We start from the raw sequence: 17298 nt of genomic DNA, 5'->3' as shown, positions 1-17298 counted from the left end.
TATAACACACACAGATGTAGTGTGAAATGCGAAATAAAAACACGGACCAATTGTTTCCACTTTCTAAGATTCATTTGCTGATAGATAGTAATAATAATAATAATCCAAAAAAAAACATACATTTTGTTACAATACACATTTACAATAAAAAGCATAAAACTGCTCATATATAGCTCACTATTCCCAGCGGGAAAGATCCCTGACACACAGAGTACAGAACACAGCTCAGTACTGATTAACTTGTCTTCATAAGAATCACATTAGTTTAGAGTTACAGAGGACATAAGTTTAGGGTCGGCTTCAGGATGTAAAATTTTTCTCATTTTTTTTTTTTTTTTTACAATCTCAGTTCAATGGAAGACACAGAGTTATATGATAAAATTCTACTTTCCTGCGTTCACCACTAGAGGGAGTCCACCGCATACAGTTTTACTACTGAGTTCAATGTATTATCAGTATGCAGTGAGCTCCCTCTAGTGGTGGCTGAAATTGTATTATTTAACTCTATATCTATACAGGAGATTTGGAGCTCTGACCGCTATAAGGATAGATCAAGAAATGTATTAGCACAGAATGTTCGATTGTAAAACGACATGGCAGTAGAAGGTGAACATTGGCTGTAAATGGCTACTTTGTGAATTGGACTGAACTTCCACCTATGAACTCAAAGGGGGCATTTATTAAGCACATTAACAGAAAGAACATGATGGCCTAGCTATCCTCACTTGGATGAGGTACAGATACAGTCATATGCATTTTTCTTAGCGAGCCATGCTGCTTATAGAAGGGGGTCCTCGGGGTTAAACCCAAATAATTCATACATTGATGGCCTTGAAAATCCTTTTAAAGACTAGAAGCCCCTTAAAAATATGCAAATTATTTCCATTTTAGAAGTAAAAAAAGTCTCTAGTTCCATCTACTTTCCAATAGGTAGCACTAGAGAGACAGTTTTCTTCCTAGTAGAGAACTAATTTGCATACCTTTCCCATGGCACACTGCTTCACCTGGATCTCCTTAATCAGAACCAGCACCCACAGAGCTGCTTTAAAAAAAATATCCATAAATTCTTCATATAAAATTTAAGGAAATTACTTATCTAGCTATTCCCTGCCATAAATATGATTATCAGTATAGCTCCCTTAAAGGGTCTGTTCAATTTGGACAAACTCTTTTTTTTTATTAGAATCGATCCAAACAAATAGCTGATCATAGGATCTTCAATGATCAGGAAGATTGTCTGAGGAAGAACCAACAATAAGTGCTCAATTTGTCTGCAGTGCCCCCACAGGGGATCTTAGGTATTACAGGTCTTATTGAAATCAATGGGTCTGAAGGAAAACTGTAAATTCTGTCAATCGGACCAAGAGGAACCCTATTCCTAATCTCTCCGTATCCCACCATGAAGGAAACAACACATCTGAGCCGTCTGAAGCGGAATATACATAAATGTAATTGTTGAAATATTTATGCAAATCTGTAAAATCCTGATAGATAATCCCACAACCTGGCAGGAAGGATTGGACGAGTTTGCCGGTTTAATGAGACATTTATTGTATGATCGCTCTGTAAATAAGAAGATTTACTCCACAGAACAAGAAGATGGCACCCAGGAGCTTCCTTTCTCAATGTTATAAATTGAAACTTGTAGGCCCCGATAATTACGTTTTTTTTTATAATAATGGTCTAATATAGGGAAAAAGGACCTTTGGGGCTCCCTTAGGCTCCAGGTTCTCGGTGTCATTACAACCCTTGCAGCCAGTATAGTTACTTCACGGACCTTACCCATATGTCATTTTAACCCAAAATTTGGACCCCAAATGACAGTCCTACCAGAAAACGTCCCTTTAGATATTTTTAATGGTTTACTCCTTTTGTAAAAATGGGATTGTTTGAAAGAGATGGCACCATAACATTACGCTGCTGGATATTCCCTGATATGTCCCCCATCTTTCCATGCACTGGGGTCAACTTGGCAGAAGAGGAAAAAAGACGAACCTCTATTTGACTACCTTTCCTAACTATTTTTATTTTTTTTGCTGATTCAGTGGAATCTTCAGAGAGGGACATTCCTAGCCTCATATTACATACAGAGCAGTTGGGGAAGTACTTCTGCTTCAGTAAGTTGCTTTACAGCCAGTGGGGGGGGGACTCTGCTGCGACAAGTTGCCTTACAGCCAGTGCAGTGGGGGGGGAGCCTCTGCTGCACTTACAGCCTGTGCAGTGGGGGGAAGCCTCTGCTGCACTTACAGCCAGTGCAGTGGGGGGGGGGAACCTCTGCTGCGACAAGTTGCCTTACAGCCAGTGCAGTGGGGGGGGAAGCCTCTGCTGCACTTACAGCCAGTGCAGTGGGGGGGGGAACCTCTGCTGCGACAAGTTGTCTTACAGCCAGTGCAGTGGGGGGGGGAGCCTCTGCTGCACTTACAGCCTGTGCAGTGGAAGGGAAGCCTCTGCTGCACTTACAGCCAGTGCAGTGGGGGGGAACCTCTGCTGCGACAAGTTGCCTTACAGCCAGTGCAGTGGGGGGGGGAGCCTCTGCTGCGACAAGTTGCCTTACAGCCAGTGCAGTGGGGGGGGGGAAGCCTCTGCTGCACTTACAGCCTGTGCAGTGGGAGGGAAGCCTCTGCTGCACTTACAGCCAGTGCAGTGGGGGGGGGGGAAGCCTCTGCTGCACTTACAGCCTGTGCAGTGGGAGGGAAGCCTCTGCTGCACTTACAGCCAGTGCAGTGGGGGGGGGGAACCTCTGCTGCGACAAGTTGCCTTACAGCCAGTGCAGTGGGGGGGGGAGCCTCTGCTGCAACAAGTTGCCTTACAGCCAGTGCAGTGGGGGGGGGAGCCTCTGCTGCAACAAGTTGCCTTACAGCCAGTGCAGTGGGGGAGAGCTTCTGCTGCAGCAAGTTGTCTTACAGCCAGAGCACTAGGGGAGAGCTGCTGCAGCAAGTTGCCTTACATCCAGACCAGTGTGAGAGAGCTTCTGCTGCAGAAAGTTGTCTTACAGCCAGAGTCAGCATTGTTAGAAGTAAGAGGGATGAAATAGCTGATTTCTCTGGATACATATCAAGGAATTCTTTATACATTTTTTACAGTTTTGATTTCAATATAAAAAGGAGTATGCTGAAAGGAGAAGAAATAAAGGGAGGAGATTTCTGGTAATTATATTTCTTTTTTTACAATCTATGTGGGTTTTTTTTTGCATAAATGCTCTTAGAGGGCTATTCTCATCTTCAAGCAAATACAAGCAACATTTATTATCCGTAAGTTAGGTAATTAATGTGCAATTAATGGGGGGTCCGATTGAAACCCCGACCATCGCAATGTCCAATGTGAATGGAGTGGCAGTGCGCATGTGTGACCTGACCAGGATTTCATTCACTTCTAGGGGTCTACGGGAATGATTTGGGGCATGCTTGACCACCGCTCCTTTAGATGGATCATTGGTAACGTATAAGCACTACTGCTCCATTCACATAGGGACAGGGGACAGGAACGTAGACCCCATGCTTTATCTTTGGGGGGGCTGCTGTTTGTTTTTTCCCCTTCTAAGACCCTTGTCCTGTAGGATCAGGCACCATGTTCTGTATGCCCATACTGACAGCTACGTGTATCCTATTTCCTAACGAGCCATCTCCCCCGCTATGTGGCATTGACCTATTACTCACAGATCAACTTCTAACCAATAAAAATGTATAAATATTGCTAAAATCCCAAGTTTCTGGAAATTCATTTTCCTGGCTCTGGGTTCTGTCGTTGCTGAACACATGCTGTAATGCTGGATGTAGAATAAAAGAAATTCTCTCTCCTTTAAAGTGGCGCCTGTTAATCACACGTAGCAGGCAATGGTCGTGTTTCTTAAATCGTAGGTAAGCTGTTTTGAACTCCAATTTTTAGCCGAAAGGGGAAAAAAATGACATTGATAAATTCCTTCTTCTTAATTGTGTTCTTTCTTCATCAGTCATTTTTGGATGGAAGGACGTTTGCTATTCGGGTTTCAAGGACAACGAATGTCAACAGGGGAAACTTTAAAAACATAGGACTATGAATGGCTTAGAGGAAAAAGGGTCCTCATAGTAGAGAATGGCTAACCAAGGCAGAAGAACTAGATATTTTTACCCTTCCTTGACCCAGTTCCGAGAGAAGAGAGACTTGTAGAGGTTCTCATTACCCAACAACAAAACCAAGTTGGTTCCCTATCTGCTGCCTCCAAGGGCCCCATAGCAGCCGCATGGTCTGCCTCTAATATATGTACACCCATGCCAAGGAAGATGCTGCTATGTTATCATATTGGTCCAGTGCCAACTTTCCCGGAACCTCTAACCGGCTCCGAGACAAGGAGGAGACATCCCGGTCCTCCCATACTTCAAGAAGAATTGGCATAGCTCCACCAAAACTATGAATTTTCTAAAGAATGACACTCGGAGGGGCCCCGGCATCCTATTGAACTTTTAGGGGGTAGTGAAATGAGGCGTGAATAGGTTTAAACCACCACACTCTATTCCTGGAGGTGTGAGTTGGGCCCTCTATTTTTAAACAGATGTGGGTCCTATAGGTGACATTTATGGTTAATTCTAATTTATAGAAAAAAATACTCTTGTTATTCATTAATAATATATATATTCCAATTATTTTTTATTGCACACGTAGAGATTTTATTAAAATGTGTATAAAGATATTAATTTAATTAACTTGTAATGCTTCATTTCTCCTGCGGAGGCAGTGCAGGAAAACGGAATAGCTGTGGTTGACTTTCCCTGCAGATCACAGCTGTTCACTAGAGGTCTCAAAGCCAGAGACTTTTCGAAAAAAAACTCAAATTCTCCAAAATGGACAAACCCTTTAAAAAAAAACAAACAATAAAATAATATAACTATTACTGCTAATTGGAAGAATGTGCAACGGTTTTAACGTGTCATAAATATTCATTTGATCCTATTTTATGTCCATTCTCTGATATTTCACTTTTTGTCATCCACTTGTCAGCCCAATGTACTTCTCTGTTTATGAGAAATTTTGCTGAAGCCGATGGAGACTTGTTAAAATTATCCGGTATTTTCCGGCACCGAAACATAATAAAACATAAGGGTTATTTTCCAAGCATGTTTCGTGTTTGTAAGTGGTTACAAGAAGACTTGGAATAATGTCTTCACGGTTGTTTCCGAATTAAAATAACATCTGGAGATATTTTCAAAAAAAACTTGTGAAAACGGATAAAAGAGTGGGGATCCCGCTTTAACCAATTAGATCCTAAATCTCAATTTTAATACGATTTTTGAAACTTTTTTTTTAAAAATATTTTGCAGTATTTTGAGTTCTTATGATGAATGGTTTCCCCCTCTTCCCAATAATTGAACAGAAAGAAATGGCAAATTGGACAATCGTGAAAAATTTTCGTGAACAATTAAAACCAAATACATGTATTGACCAATGGCCACAGCCCTAGACGATTTGACCCTCAACCAAAGTGTCATCAACAGGGTCCCTATCTCCTATAGTTAACTAGTGGGAAGTTCCCACCAAATACCTCCCAGATGTTTTCGAGATCATCAATATACGTTTTTTCTCCTTTGAGGGGACTGTGTATTTCCTACCAATATCATCTGCATCTAATGACCCTGTCTAATTCATGAAAAACAGATGCACCTATAACTCTATCTAATAAAACATAAAAACTACCATGGGTTCCTCATTCCACTAACAGCTGTTGTTATAGCGCAGCTCAGCGATTCTATGCTAAGCCCCATAAACTACCTATGAAAAGCGAAGATTGTAAATGACAATGAATATTGGTCAAATAGTGGGTCACTGTCACTACATTCATTGCTCATGCTTCAGGAATCACAAAGGAGAGCTGAAGAAGGGGCCTGCAGCACTAAACTGAGGCAGGGTGCTGCTGGGAAATTTAGATTTTGCACATAAAAATAAGACCGCCTATTCAGAGGGGCAGAAGGAGATGAAAAAAAGTTACAAAGGCACTAGAAAGATACTTGTACTGTAGTTTGACAATAGTCATATGGATACTGTGCTTTGAAAAAACTATTGGCATTGTTGGACTAAACCCGAAATATCAACTTTAAAGGAAACATCTCTGGTGGCCTCAAAAACCTTCAAACTGCACCAATCACATGCAGCATTGGTATTTTTTCTAACAACTATTCAGATAGGACCGCTGTCATATTTAAAGCCCGAAAATGGCACGGTGCCGAAACACGCGTAGGGGTGGGTGGCACCACAAAGTATCAGGTAACATTTCAGGTCTTTAATATATTACTCTGGATTATCTCACGCTCCGCATTTTATATCCCTGTTTTGGTACACAGCCTTCTTGGACTCTTGCTGCATGTATTTACTTATATGGACCACATTGTTGGTTTTATGCATATTTGCACTAACATTTGCACTTTAGAGCGGTATATATTGTCTTCATTACTAGCCTGTATGTTTGCCTCACTGAAGGAGCCTGGGGTCAACCGGAAGCTCCTGGGTCCTAAAGCAAAGTGTGTAAAAGGGGAGGTTTCCTACTTCTAGGTACAATTTATAATAATGGTGGCTTCTTACGTGGTAGAGGAATCTATTGGCCCTTTCAAGCCCTGATTGTAGGTAAACAGCCCCAGAAGAACACAACAACCTGTTCACTCATTGTGCTCTAAACCATGTCCAGTAATTAGAAGTCAGACAGTCCATTAATATTCAGTCCTGATAGTATTTATTGTCATATGTAACGAAAGTGGAAAAAGAATTCCTCCTGCAGGAGTTCATCTAGAGTTAACGAGTCAAAATACACAACTGAGGTCAATCTACAAAGAACCACCCATAAATATTATTGGGTCTTCGCGGCTTGACGTGATGACTTTATGGGTGACCTGTGGTTTGGAACAGTAGATTATAAGGTTACGATAAGTGGTCTTATGTGCTTCGTAAAACCCTTATAATTTACTCCTGGTGGTTCTTCATGTTGCCTTACTCTTTTTGGTAGTGAACTGTGGCCAGCTCATACTTTTTAGCCTGACACTTAGACTAAGTACTTGACAACATATGAACACGTAAGGCAGACTAATCACCCGCCTGCCATTGCTTTATTGAATGGCGCCCCATCATTTGACCTTGAGGGCAAAGCTACATAGTCCATCTACTTCTCGTTGACAGTCCATTTAAAAAATAATTTTCTCACGCTAGAGATAAAAATATTGCTTACAAACAGTTAGAAAGAACATCCCGATGACTGTGAGAGTCTTTTCTGCCAACCCCTTTTTTTTTGTTGTAAAAATTCCGTAAGTGTCGTTCTCCTCCATTCCTCCTTCCATTTCGATTGGCATTTTAGACTCAGGCTTTCACCTGGGTGATAATCTTCTCCCATCTTTAGGCACTAGAGTTATTCTGGAAGAGAAATCAAAAAGTCATTAGAGGCTCGAAGATTACCGATTACGGTCTACCAACGTACAGTGTTAGGAGGAACAATTGACCGGTTAACCGACCAATTATGGAGAAAGAAAGCATGGAATTCCAAGAATGTCCAATACATTAAGACATGGATTTACAGATCATAAATGAACACACTTCCCAAAACTTAGTGACAAGAGACTCATTACACATCACAACCAGTTCAGGTCTACTGACGAACGAAACCAAAAAAATGTTGATGGACATTCTCATAATTCCAATATCCCCCATTACCAGCGAAAGCCTAGGAAGCTGAGATATATACGTGGTAGCTTGTTGTAGTCCAACTGTGGTAAAGTCTTTGGTCACCAGTAGTGTTTTCACAATAATGTAGGTCCATACAAAAAGATTTTGTGACCGCTTTATCCTGTATGCAGAACACGTATACTGCATGGAGGGCTGTGTATGGATCCATTATGCTGTTTGGAGGGCTATATGGGGACCATTATACTGTTTGGAGGGCTATCTCAAGTACATTATATTGTTTGGAGGGCTATGTGGGGGTCATTGTACTGTTTGAAGGGCTATCTGTGGGCCATTATACTGTTTGGAGGGCTATGTGGGGGGCATTATACTGTTTGGAGAGCTATGTGGGTGATCATTATACTGTTTGGAGGGCTATGTGGGGGTCATTGTACTGTTTTTACCGCCATTATGCTGTTTGGAGGGCTATGTGGGGGCCATTATACTGTTTGGAGGGCTATGTGGGTGGTCATTATACTATTTCGAGGGCTATGTGTGGGACATTTTACTGTTTGGAGGGCTATGTGGGGGGCATAATACTTTTTGGAGGGTTATATGGAGACCGTTATACTGGTTGGAGGGCTATCTGGAGTATATTATACTGTTTGGAGGGCTATGTGTGGGGCAATCTACTGTTTGGAGGGCTAGGTGGGGGGCCATTATACTGTTTGGATGGCCATTAAACTGTATGGAGGGCAATTATACTGTGTGGAGGGCCGTGTGTGGGCAATCATATTTTATGGGGTCCTCATATTGTGTGGGAGGACTGTGTTGGTGCCATGCTTCTGTGCAGGGGGGACTCTATTGGCCATCATACTTTGTCAGGGTCACTGTGGGGGCATGATACAGTGTTGGTGGCACGGTGGGGTATTATATTTTGTTGGGGGTTACTGTAGGGTCATCATACTGTGCTGGTGGAGAGGACTATTTAGAAATTCACTGTTTTGGGGGCAATTTTGTTGGCATCATACTTTATGGGTGCCATGAAAGGGGTGTCTTAGTGTGTGGGAACACTAAGGTGCACCAATAGGATCAAAATCACGTTATAAGGACTGATGAGTTGCGCTATATGCTGCTCTGTGACCCCGACAAATATTTTTTTCGTTGGGTGTTCAGAGCCCCATTAGGACTTGCGCTATAGGTCCCCATCATTTCTAGTATGCCCTTGCTACACCGTGTTGTATATAAAAAAAAGTTGAATATTTTTAATACTTCGTTATGTTTAGACGGTGAAGATATGTTTTTGTATTGCTTTTCAGGATGCATTGCCTTTGTTTGGTAATAAAACAATATCCAACAACCATGAAAACCTCTCGATCCCCCGGTCTCTTCTACATTAGCTTCCATTAGTTCTGTCGTGACCTAACTGAGCTACAAGTGAAGAGGATTTCTGTAAATGTTCTGTCCTCCGATGGTGAAATATTTTTCTATTGTTCTTTTTTTTTTATTATTTACATTTATGTGAGTTAAAAGCCGTTGCCTCTTCTCTCCGAAGGCATTTAGTATTCTGTTTTATGCCAAGCGGGTTCAGAATGTGGAACACATAAATATCAGAATTCCTACTAGTACTAAAAAAAAAAATATTCATAAATTCTTATATAATACCAAAAGGCATTAATGTTAATATTTATTTGTGGCCTCTTATCCCTATCAGATGTCACTGTTTTTACTTTGTGTAATGACTGAAACAGCGACTGATGTCGTTTATTTGGTTTAGTGGGGTGTTGTTACACATCTGTACCAGGAATCCTGGGTTCCGCTTCCTTCCCCTGGGTCCGTAACCCTCTGTTGTGCTCCACATCGGGTTTTGTATATTGCAATGACCGGATCAGTGCCATCATCTATTTATAGCCCATTTAGACACATACCTGTGTCTTGGGACTGAGACTCTAGTCCTATGTTTGTAGGCTTTTGTGTTTCGTGCTTGTATTCATCCCTGTTGGGTTCCACTTCATCCGTCCTGCTGCTGAGATTTCTGTGTTGCCAAGTCCTCGCTGCCCTCGTGCCTTCCTGCTTGCTGCATCAACGCCCGAGGTCTGTGTGCCCACCCAGACCTAAGCCGTAGACGATTCACCTCACCTGGTGAGCCTTAACAGGTGCTTTTACTTTTGGATGCCTTCTCCATTGGGGCTTGTACCGCTTTTTTTAAAAGAAAATTCTCTAAAATGTATATTAATGACTTACACTCAATAAGTTTGATCTGGGCCAGTCTATCTGAGATCGTAAACTCCTTAACTAATTGGTCCCAGGAACCCTCAATAATTGACAAAGATTATTCACTTGCAGTACCACTCCTAGCCACATGGAGTGCTGTTGGAAATATATAACAGTAGTTGGTTAACTTCTGACAGCACAAGCAAAAAAAAAGAAAAAGATAATATAAAAATGGATCAATTGCAAAGTCTCACATATTTTTGCACATGCCAAGCCTGTATGATACGGTACATTTTTTCACATTCTGGAGTCTGTTTTTTTTTGGTTTCCTCTTTTCTCCATATCTAGCACCCCAACTCAATAGATTGCAATACTATAGATATCCACAAGAGTGGCGCTGTGTCAGGGGGAAGGAGGGTCATTTTTAGTCGTATAGTCACATACAATCCGTACAAAATTGAAGCTAACCCTTTCTTCGGCATTTCTATAGTCTATATAAAAAAAAAAAATAAAAAAAAATTTGCTTAAAAAAAAAATAGAATAAAACATGCCCTAGATAATTCCTCCCTCGACTTCTGTGCCAGCTTAATTATTGCAGATCAAATAGGTTTCCTCCCTTGAAGATTTCTTTAGGCAGGTCCGTGCATATAATCCATTATTCACCAAAATCTATTAGCTCGCTCTTCATCTCCCAAGAACTTGCAAATGGCAGAGAGCCAGGGAATTTTACATACCCTCGGCAGCCACCCGCCAACCCAAAACATGCCCGTCCTATTATAAGCATTGTTGTGATATAGCCTATTAAGGATGTAGCTGAGGGCAGATAGGTGATTAATGGAGCTATTATTATTATTATTTTTTTTTTTTTGCTAAATACATGTATTTGGGGCTAAGAATTATTTTTGTAATTAGGTTTCCAAAAAATGTTTGCACTTTTTGACTTCTACAGACTCTTTCTTTCTGCGAAGTTAACTTGGATACAGTCAGCTAAGAGGAGCTAAAAAAAGACATTTTTTGTTATGTAAGTTAGGAGCAGCATGATATAGGGGCAGAGGCACTGATTCCAGCAATATGTCACTTACTAGGCTGTGTTTTGCTGTTTCAATAAAATCAGTGTTTTCACAGCAGGAAATTATCATTAGAGGACTAGGTGTCTTGTGCCTCCTAGTCCAACCACTCCCCCAAAACTGATTATCAGCTTTCTGTCAGTATGCAGTGTGCAAAGAAAAGTAAAAATCAGTGGTGTGGGCGGGGCTCAACATTCAGACTCAGTATTCTGAGGGCTCAACATTCTGAGTCAGCATTCTGAGGGTTCAACATGCCGAATAATATTCCGAGTCAGTCAGTATTCTGAGGGCTCAACATTCCAAGTCAGTATTCTGAGGGCTCAACATTCTGAGTCAGTATTCTGAGGGCTCAAGATTCCAAGTCAGTATTCTGAGGGCTCAACATTCCGAGTCAGTATTCTGAAGGCTCAACATTCTGAGTCAGCATTCTGAGGGCTCAAAATTCCAAACAATTTTCGGAGTCAGTCAGTATTCGGAGGGCTCAACATCCCGAGTCAGTATTCTGAGGGCTCAACATTTCGAGTCAGTATTCTGAGGGCTCAACATTCCGAGTCAGTATTCCGAGGGCTCAACATTCCGAGTCAGTATTCTGAGGGCTCAACATTCTGAGTCAGTATTCTGAGGGCTCAACATTCCGAGTCTGTATTCTGGGTGCTCAACATTCTGAGTCAGTATTCTGGGTGCTCAACATTCTGAGTCAGTATTCCGAGGGTTCAACATTCTGAATCAGCATTCTGAAAGCTCAATGTTCCGAGTCAGTATTCTGAGGGCTCGACATTCTGAGTCAGCATCCCGAGGGCTCAACATTCCAAAAATAAGATTAGAAAAATCTGTGATTCTGTCATAACTGTGGCACACAGTAAACTAAGTGATGTATCTCTGGAATCAAGATCTTTGTCCCTATATCATACAAAAAAAAGTCTGATCGGTGGGTATCTGACTGCAGGACTTGTTTTAAGTTGGTAAATCTTAAGTGGATTTAAAGGGATATCTGTCTGTTTCTTTACAAGCTACCATAATACTGCAGACTAATTTATTTCATTAGTCAAAAGCAACAAAAACCAGAAGGGAGTGAGCCTAACACAGACTGGTTACTAGTCACACATGGTACCTAACAACTCTGTTGTTTCTATTGCTGTAAGTGAATGTATTCTTAGCAACCAATCTGTCTCATATGACAGCAGAAGAATTCAATGGAACAAATACCCCATTTGGCCTTGGCCTTGGACACTTAGGGCTACGTTAAAAGGAACAGCACCGATGTTGGATATGGTTTCCATCTCTCCATGTAAAAAAAATATTTGACCATTCATTGACAGCAAGCAGAGTTCTGCTTGTGAAAAATGTAAGCACAAAGTATATTTAAAAACTGATGAAAATTATTCAAGTGAATTGCAAACCCAAGAAAACTATTTAAAGGAAACCTGTTGGGACAATTCTGTTACTAAAATTAGTGATACAGCTGTATAGGTCCTAGTGTAACAATAAAAATGATACCTGTCTTATAGTAATCGGATGTGCCAGTGCTGAGAAATCGAGCTTTGATGCCACATGAAAATTTGCCTTGAAGTACCTTGGGGGCGTGTCACTGACTCACTGGGGGCGTGTCACAGACTCACTGGGGGCGTGTCACTGACTCAGAGCACTCAAATGCACTCTCAGTCTAATTTGCATGTGGATTCAAAAGCTTGATTTCTCAGCGCTGGCACATACGATTACTACAAGACAGGTATCTTTTTTATTGTTGTGCTAAGACCTATACAGCTGTAACACTTGTTATAGTAGTAAAATGGTCCTTAAAGGCATCTTCTAGTCTGTGAACGGCTTCAGAATATAGCATGTAGCAGGGGTGTTCCCTTTTGAATGGTTCCTTTTTAAGAAGACCAATGAAATGTTAATGGTGCAACAGTTTTATCTCAGGATCCTGCTCACAGGTTCACACCTGGGACTGTGTTACCTCACATAGACCTCAACAGACAATTTCCTTTTCCTCAGGTTTCCAGGTAGTCACTTCTCCTAACCCTAGTTTTTTGAGCACTGTTCCTAATAAAACCATCCTCACTTTAAAGATCCTCATTTGTCGCTATCCACATCTTGATCTTAAAGGAGCTGTCTGATGAAAACAAGCTATCACCTATCCACAGGACCTGTTGATCTGTGAGGGTCCAACTACTGGGATCCGCATCAATCAACAGAACAGGGAACTTTGATCTCTGTTAGTATGCATGCTCAATCACCGCATCATTCATTCCCTATGGGGCTGTCAAGTGCTGTGCTCGGCTCTTTCTGGCAACCACAGACAGAATTAATGGGGCGGTGGTCGTGAATTTAGCCTACCACTCCATTTTGTAATGGCTGACCATTTGATGTGTATGTGGGCCTGCCAACTTTCCCCAAAAGATGAAGTGCCGGAAAGAAAGATCGGGACGTTGGAAGTTCAACATCTGATCCTTTTGTTTTCTGGGAGATAAGATGCTTTCTCCCCTCTCCCCATCATAAACACATGAGTGCTCTACTGAGCTGAGTGCTCCAGAGCATGGTGGTTTTGGGAGAGAAAGTCATCTGTCGACCAATGCTCTCATGGATATGGCCAACCGAAGGGTTTGTAATTTTGGATAGTTGATGCTTTTGGGTCGCCCTCCCAGGGCCGTGGGGTACTCGGTACCGGGCCGGTGTCAGTGGGATGTGTCACAGTGGCAGTGGCCCGGACCGTGACCCTGGGTGCCCAAATCAATGGGGGGGTTGGTAATGTAGTTTAGATGAATAGTTCGCGACGCCACCTGTGGTGTTCGGCAAGTAGGATGTTAGGCCGACGCTGCATACAGATCCTCTGGGGCTGGTGGTGTGGTGCAGCCAAGATGGTGAAGCTCCCCACAGGTGGAGCTGTAGCCCCAGAGCAGTGTAGGTGTAATGGATGAGGAGAGGCGCAGGCGGTGTGGAAGCTGGTACCCAGATGTAGCGGTGCTGAGTGTGTTGGCGCAATAATGAATGGAGGACACCGGGGCTTGTAGTTCCAAAGCTTTACTCACAGTCTGTAGTATACACAGGTGCCTGCCTCCGGGCCGTGTCCTCCGGGTCAGAGACTCAGTCAACCTCCAGGCAAGATGGAAGGCTCCCGTCCAACACTCCGCCATCATGTACCTTTCTGAACGTCTCCTCTATAGCGCCTTTAAGTGTGAAGTACCCCTAGTACTGAGTTACACTGGAGTTCCTCCTGACAGATGTTCGCAAGAACTCTACTTGTACGGCAGACAGCTGTAGCCTGCTTCGGGGACTCCCTTCTCATGAGTCCCAGCTCACTATCCAAGTTGCTGTTGTGCCCCCAAGTCTTAGATGGGAGTAGTGCATTTACAGCCCACTACTCCACCGGTGTCTGCTGCAGAACCATAAGTGTCCATACAACCTCGGGGACCGGGCCTCGGCCTTGCGCTTAGAACCCTTTAGGCTGGGTTCTTCCTCTAACCCACGTCCTCTCTGTTCTCTTTTACTCCTTCGTTCCGAACTAATCTCTCTTTCCTATGGATGCTTAGGTTACAGTTCAATGTCCTTCTTCCTCCTTTCCTTTCCTGTGCCAGCTGGCTCAGATCACTGAGGCAGCTGCAGCACTCCTTCCTCCATCCCTTCTTCCAGGGATCCCCATTCCTCTCCGAGTGGCTTCCTTCTCTCCAACCTCCTGTCAGACTCTCCTGACGGACTGACCTCTCGGACTGCCCTATCGGACTGCCCTGTTGGACTGACCTCTAATTCTAAACCTCCCTGCTCTTTTATGTATTCTAACTCCACCCACCTCCCAGCACGTTTAGTGTTCCAAGCAGGGAATCACCAAAGGTGCTCTGCTACACTCTATGCAAGAGCCGCAATGTGGCTTTGCTGAACTACTGTGTTGTGTGGGATGCGAGTGTTGGAGCGTGGAAAGGAGTTCCCACCTTACCCGGATGGTGGGGCAGTACACCTTAGGAGAAGGTGCAGTACCTCTGTGGCAACTGAGCCTCAGGGGCGCCACACTTTCCTATATGTTGCACATTATGGGGCCGATTCATCAATTTTGCCAGAATTCTGGTGTAAAAATTGCTTTGAAAAAGTCACACATTTGAGGCGCAACGTGGAGTAAAGCAAAATTTTTTCGCATTTTAAAGTCATTTTCTCCCAGTTCTGCCAAAATGGGTAAGGATATGGCGCGAGAGGCGTGACGAGATGTGGCATTCTCTATGCCAGAAATCTCACTCCAGATAGGGACTGGAATAAGATTTCTGGAGTGGTGCACGGAGGTGCACGCCAATCGTCAGATGCTCCTCTTAATGAATCATTAGCATCTGACTCCAACACATCCCCTCTTCAAGGCCGGAGTAAAAATCGCCGATCTTGATGAATCGGGGGCATTTCTGTCTAGGCTGTGAATTATGCTTTGTACATTAATATCAATATATTAATACTTTATTTTTATATAGCGCTAACATATTCCGCAGCGCTTTACAGTTTGCACATATTTTCATCACTGTCCCTGATGGGGCTCACAATCTAAATTCCCTATCAGTATGTTTTTTGGAGTGTGGGAGGAAACCGGAGTGCCCGGAGGAAACCCACGCAAACACAGGGAGAACATACAAACTCCTTGCAGATGTTGTCCTTGGTGGGACTCGAACCCAGGACTCAGCTAACCACTGAGCCACCGTGCTGCCCTTGTGCTCCATCATCTACTGAATAAACCTGAATATAGAACACTGTAAAAAACATTCTCAATTTAATTGACCATTCATTAATTTTTGATTGACAGCTGACCTAATTATTCATTTGGTTCATAAATAAGATGGATTTAGCAATTAACCACATTGATGAGATTGACACATGAAAACCTTTCGCTGTGGAGGATGGGGAGAGATAAGATAAATTTTACAGCACTTGGATTTCTCTCTCTGTTGCTAAGTTGTGACGTTATCTCACTATCCAGATTCACCCTAAAACATCTGCTGCATTCCCTGCCTCTGCTTTTATACTGGCTATGATAGTTCATCCTGACTGAATGTATTACACTAATGTGAAGAGATAACTCAGCCTCCCCCTGATGTCATGTGAGCAAAGGGCATTGGGGGGGTGCCACAGGTAAGAGGAGATCCATTGGAGATTCGTAAGACTCTGGTCCGTGCCTCTGGACAAGGATCCTGCAATTCTGTTTGCTCAGATTTCCTTTTTTTCTAATACAGAGTTCCAAATTCCCTTTATTAACCTAGAGCAAAAATGTTCAACTTCAGCACTCTGAGCCACCACTAGGGGAGCCAAGCGTATACTATTTTACCATACATTTCAATGTATCTTCAGTATGCATTAAGCTCATGAGCTCCCCCTAGTGTTGACTACTGGGTTCTTTAACATTATAATTTACCTCTATGTCAAAATATACATACACGATCCTTTAAGCTTCAGATTCCCTTTAAGCTCATCCAGCATCTCACATTAGTTATTTCCATTCCTTTCCTCCGATAATTTTTTTTAAAGGTCCATTAAAAGATTATTTTAGTGAAGGATTTAAATTATTGAATGCAAATATTGTAAACAGACGGATAAACAAGAGCAGATCTTGGCCCGCAATGGCAGCAATCTCATCATATTCCCCGAGTTGTACTTTGAGTGCCGCTATTATCCCTGCAAAATGCAGAATACAAGAAACACAAAAGCCCGTCATTGGTTTCCTCCGCACGCGGCCGCTCCGTATTCAAAATGTTCTTTTCAATTCAACTCAAGTTCAAAAGGCTTCATTATGTATAATCCGAATGTAGACATGAACAATCCCGCTTTCTTTTCTCCCTTGTCCTGGTGGTAGCCTGTTTGGCTCTTTCATGCCGAACTGAGCGCTGCGAAAATTGCTTGATGGGAAAGTCAATTTAGTGCGTCCAATTAATGTCTCTACGAATGTACTAAATTTACCAAAAGTCAGAAGCTTCACGAAAACTTGTCTGCTGGGTTCACGGGATGTCAAACCCACTCACCTACAGAAATCTGAGCGGAGCCGTCATTGCAACGCTTGGCCATGGAATTAGCATTGCTTAAAGGAAAACCTCTGTCCCCCGGCTGTAGCTTCTTCTAAAACTCTCCGAGTCCAGCACTGAGTCTCTGCTCATGCTCCTTTTATAAGGTATTGGCTGCAGCGGTGACTTCACGCCTACAGCGCTGCAGCCCATAACTGAGTTCAGTGGCTCTGAGCGACTCGTGCCGTCAACTTGGGAAGAACCGCTGAGCTAAAACGGCAGCTGCAAGACAAGGATTTTCTGAAACCGGACAACCCTTTTAACGGTCATGGGCCAATAAGGCATGAAGGTGTGGGGAAGGCTGGGTATAAGCATCGGACCCAAAGCCATTCACATATTGGGTCCCCTTCATAGTAAATCATAGTAGACAGATGAAAGCT

General features: G+C 42.8%; 1 protein-coding gene across 1 annotated transcript in view; it reads right to left on the bottom strand.

The window, feature by feature from the left end:
- Positions 1 to 308: 308 nt before the first annotated feature.
- SHISAL1 (shisa like 1) overlaps positions 309 to 17298 on the bottom strand; it is a 121110-nt gene continuing 104120 nt past the window's right edge. Inside the window, exon 5 of the mRNA XM_073567686.1 lies at positions 309 to 7368. Coding sequence (XP_073423787.1) covers position 7368 — 1 coding nt within the window. The 3' untranslated portion in view covers positions 309 to 7367. The remainder of the gene's footprint in view (positions 7369 to 17298) is intronic.

The sequence above is a fragment of the Dendrobates tinctorius genome, unplaced genomic scaffold (genome assembly GCF_039654945.1).
Source record: "Dendrobates tinctorius isolate UK_male_01 unplaced genomic scaffold, ASM3965494v1 ptg000020l, whole genome shotgun sequence".
In the NCBI taxonomy this organism is placed as follows: domain Eukaryota; kingdom Metazoa; phylum Chordata; class Amphibia; order Anura; family Dendrobatidae; genus Dendrobates; species Dendrobates tinctorius.
The sequence above is the reverse complement of the archived record's forward strand: the minus strand, read 5'-3'. Positions and strand labels throughout refer to the sequence as shown.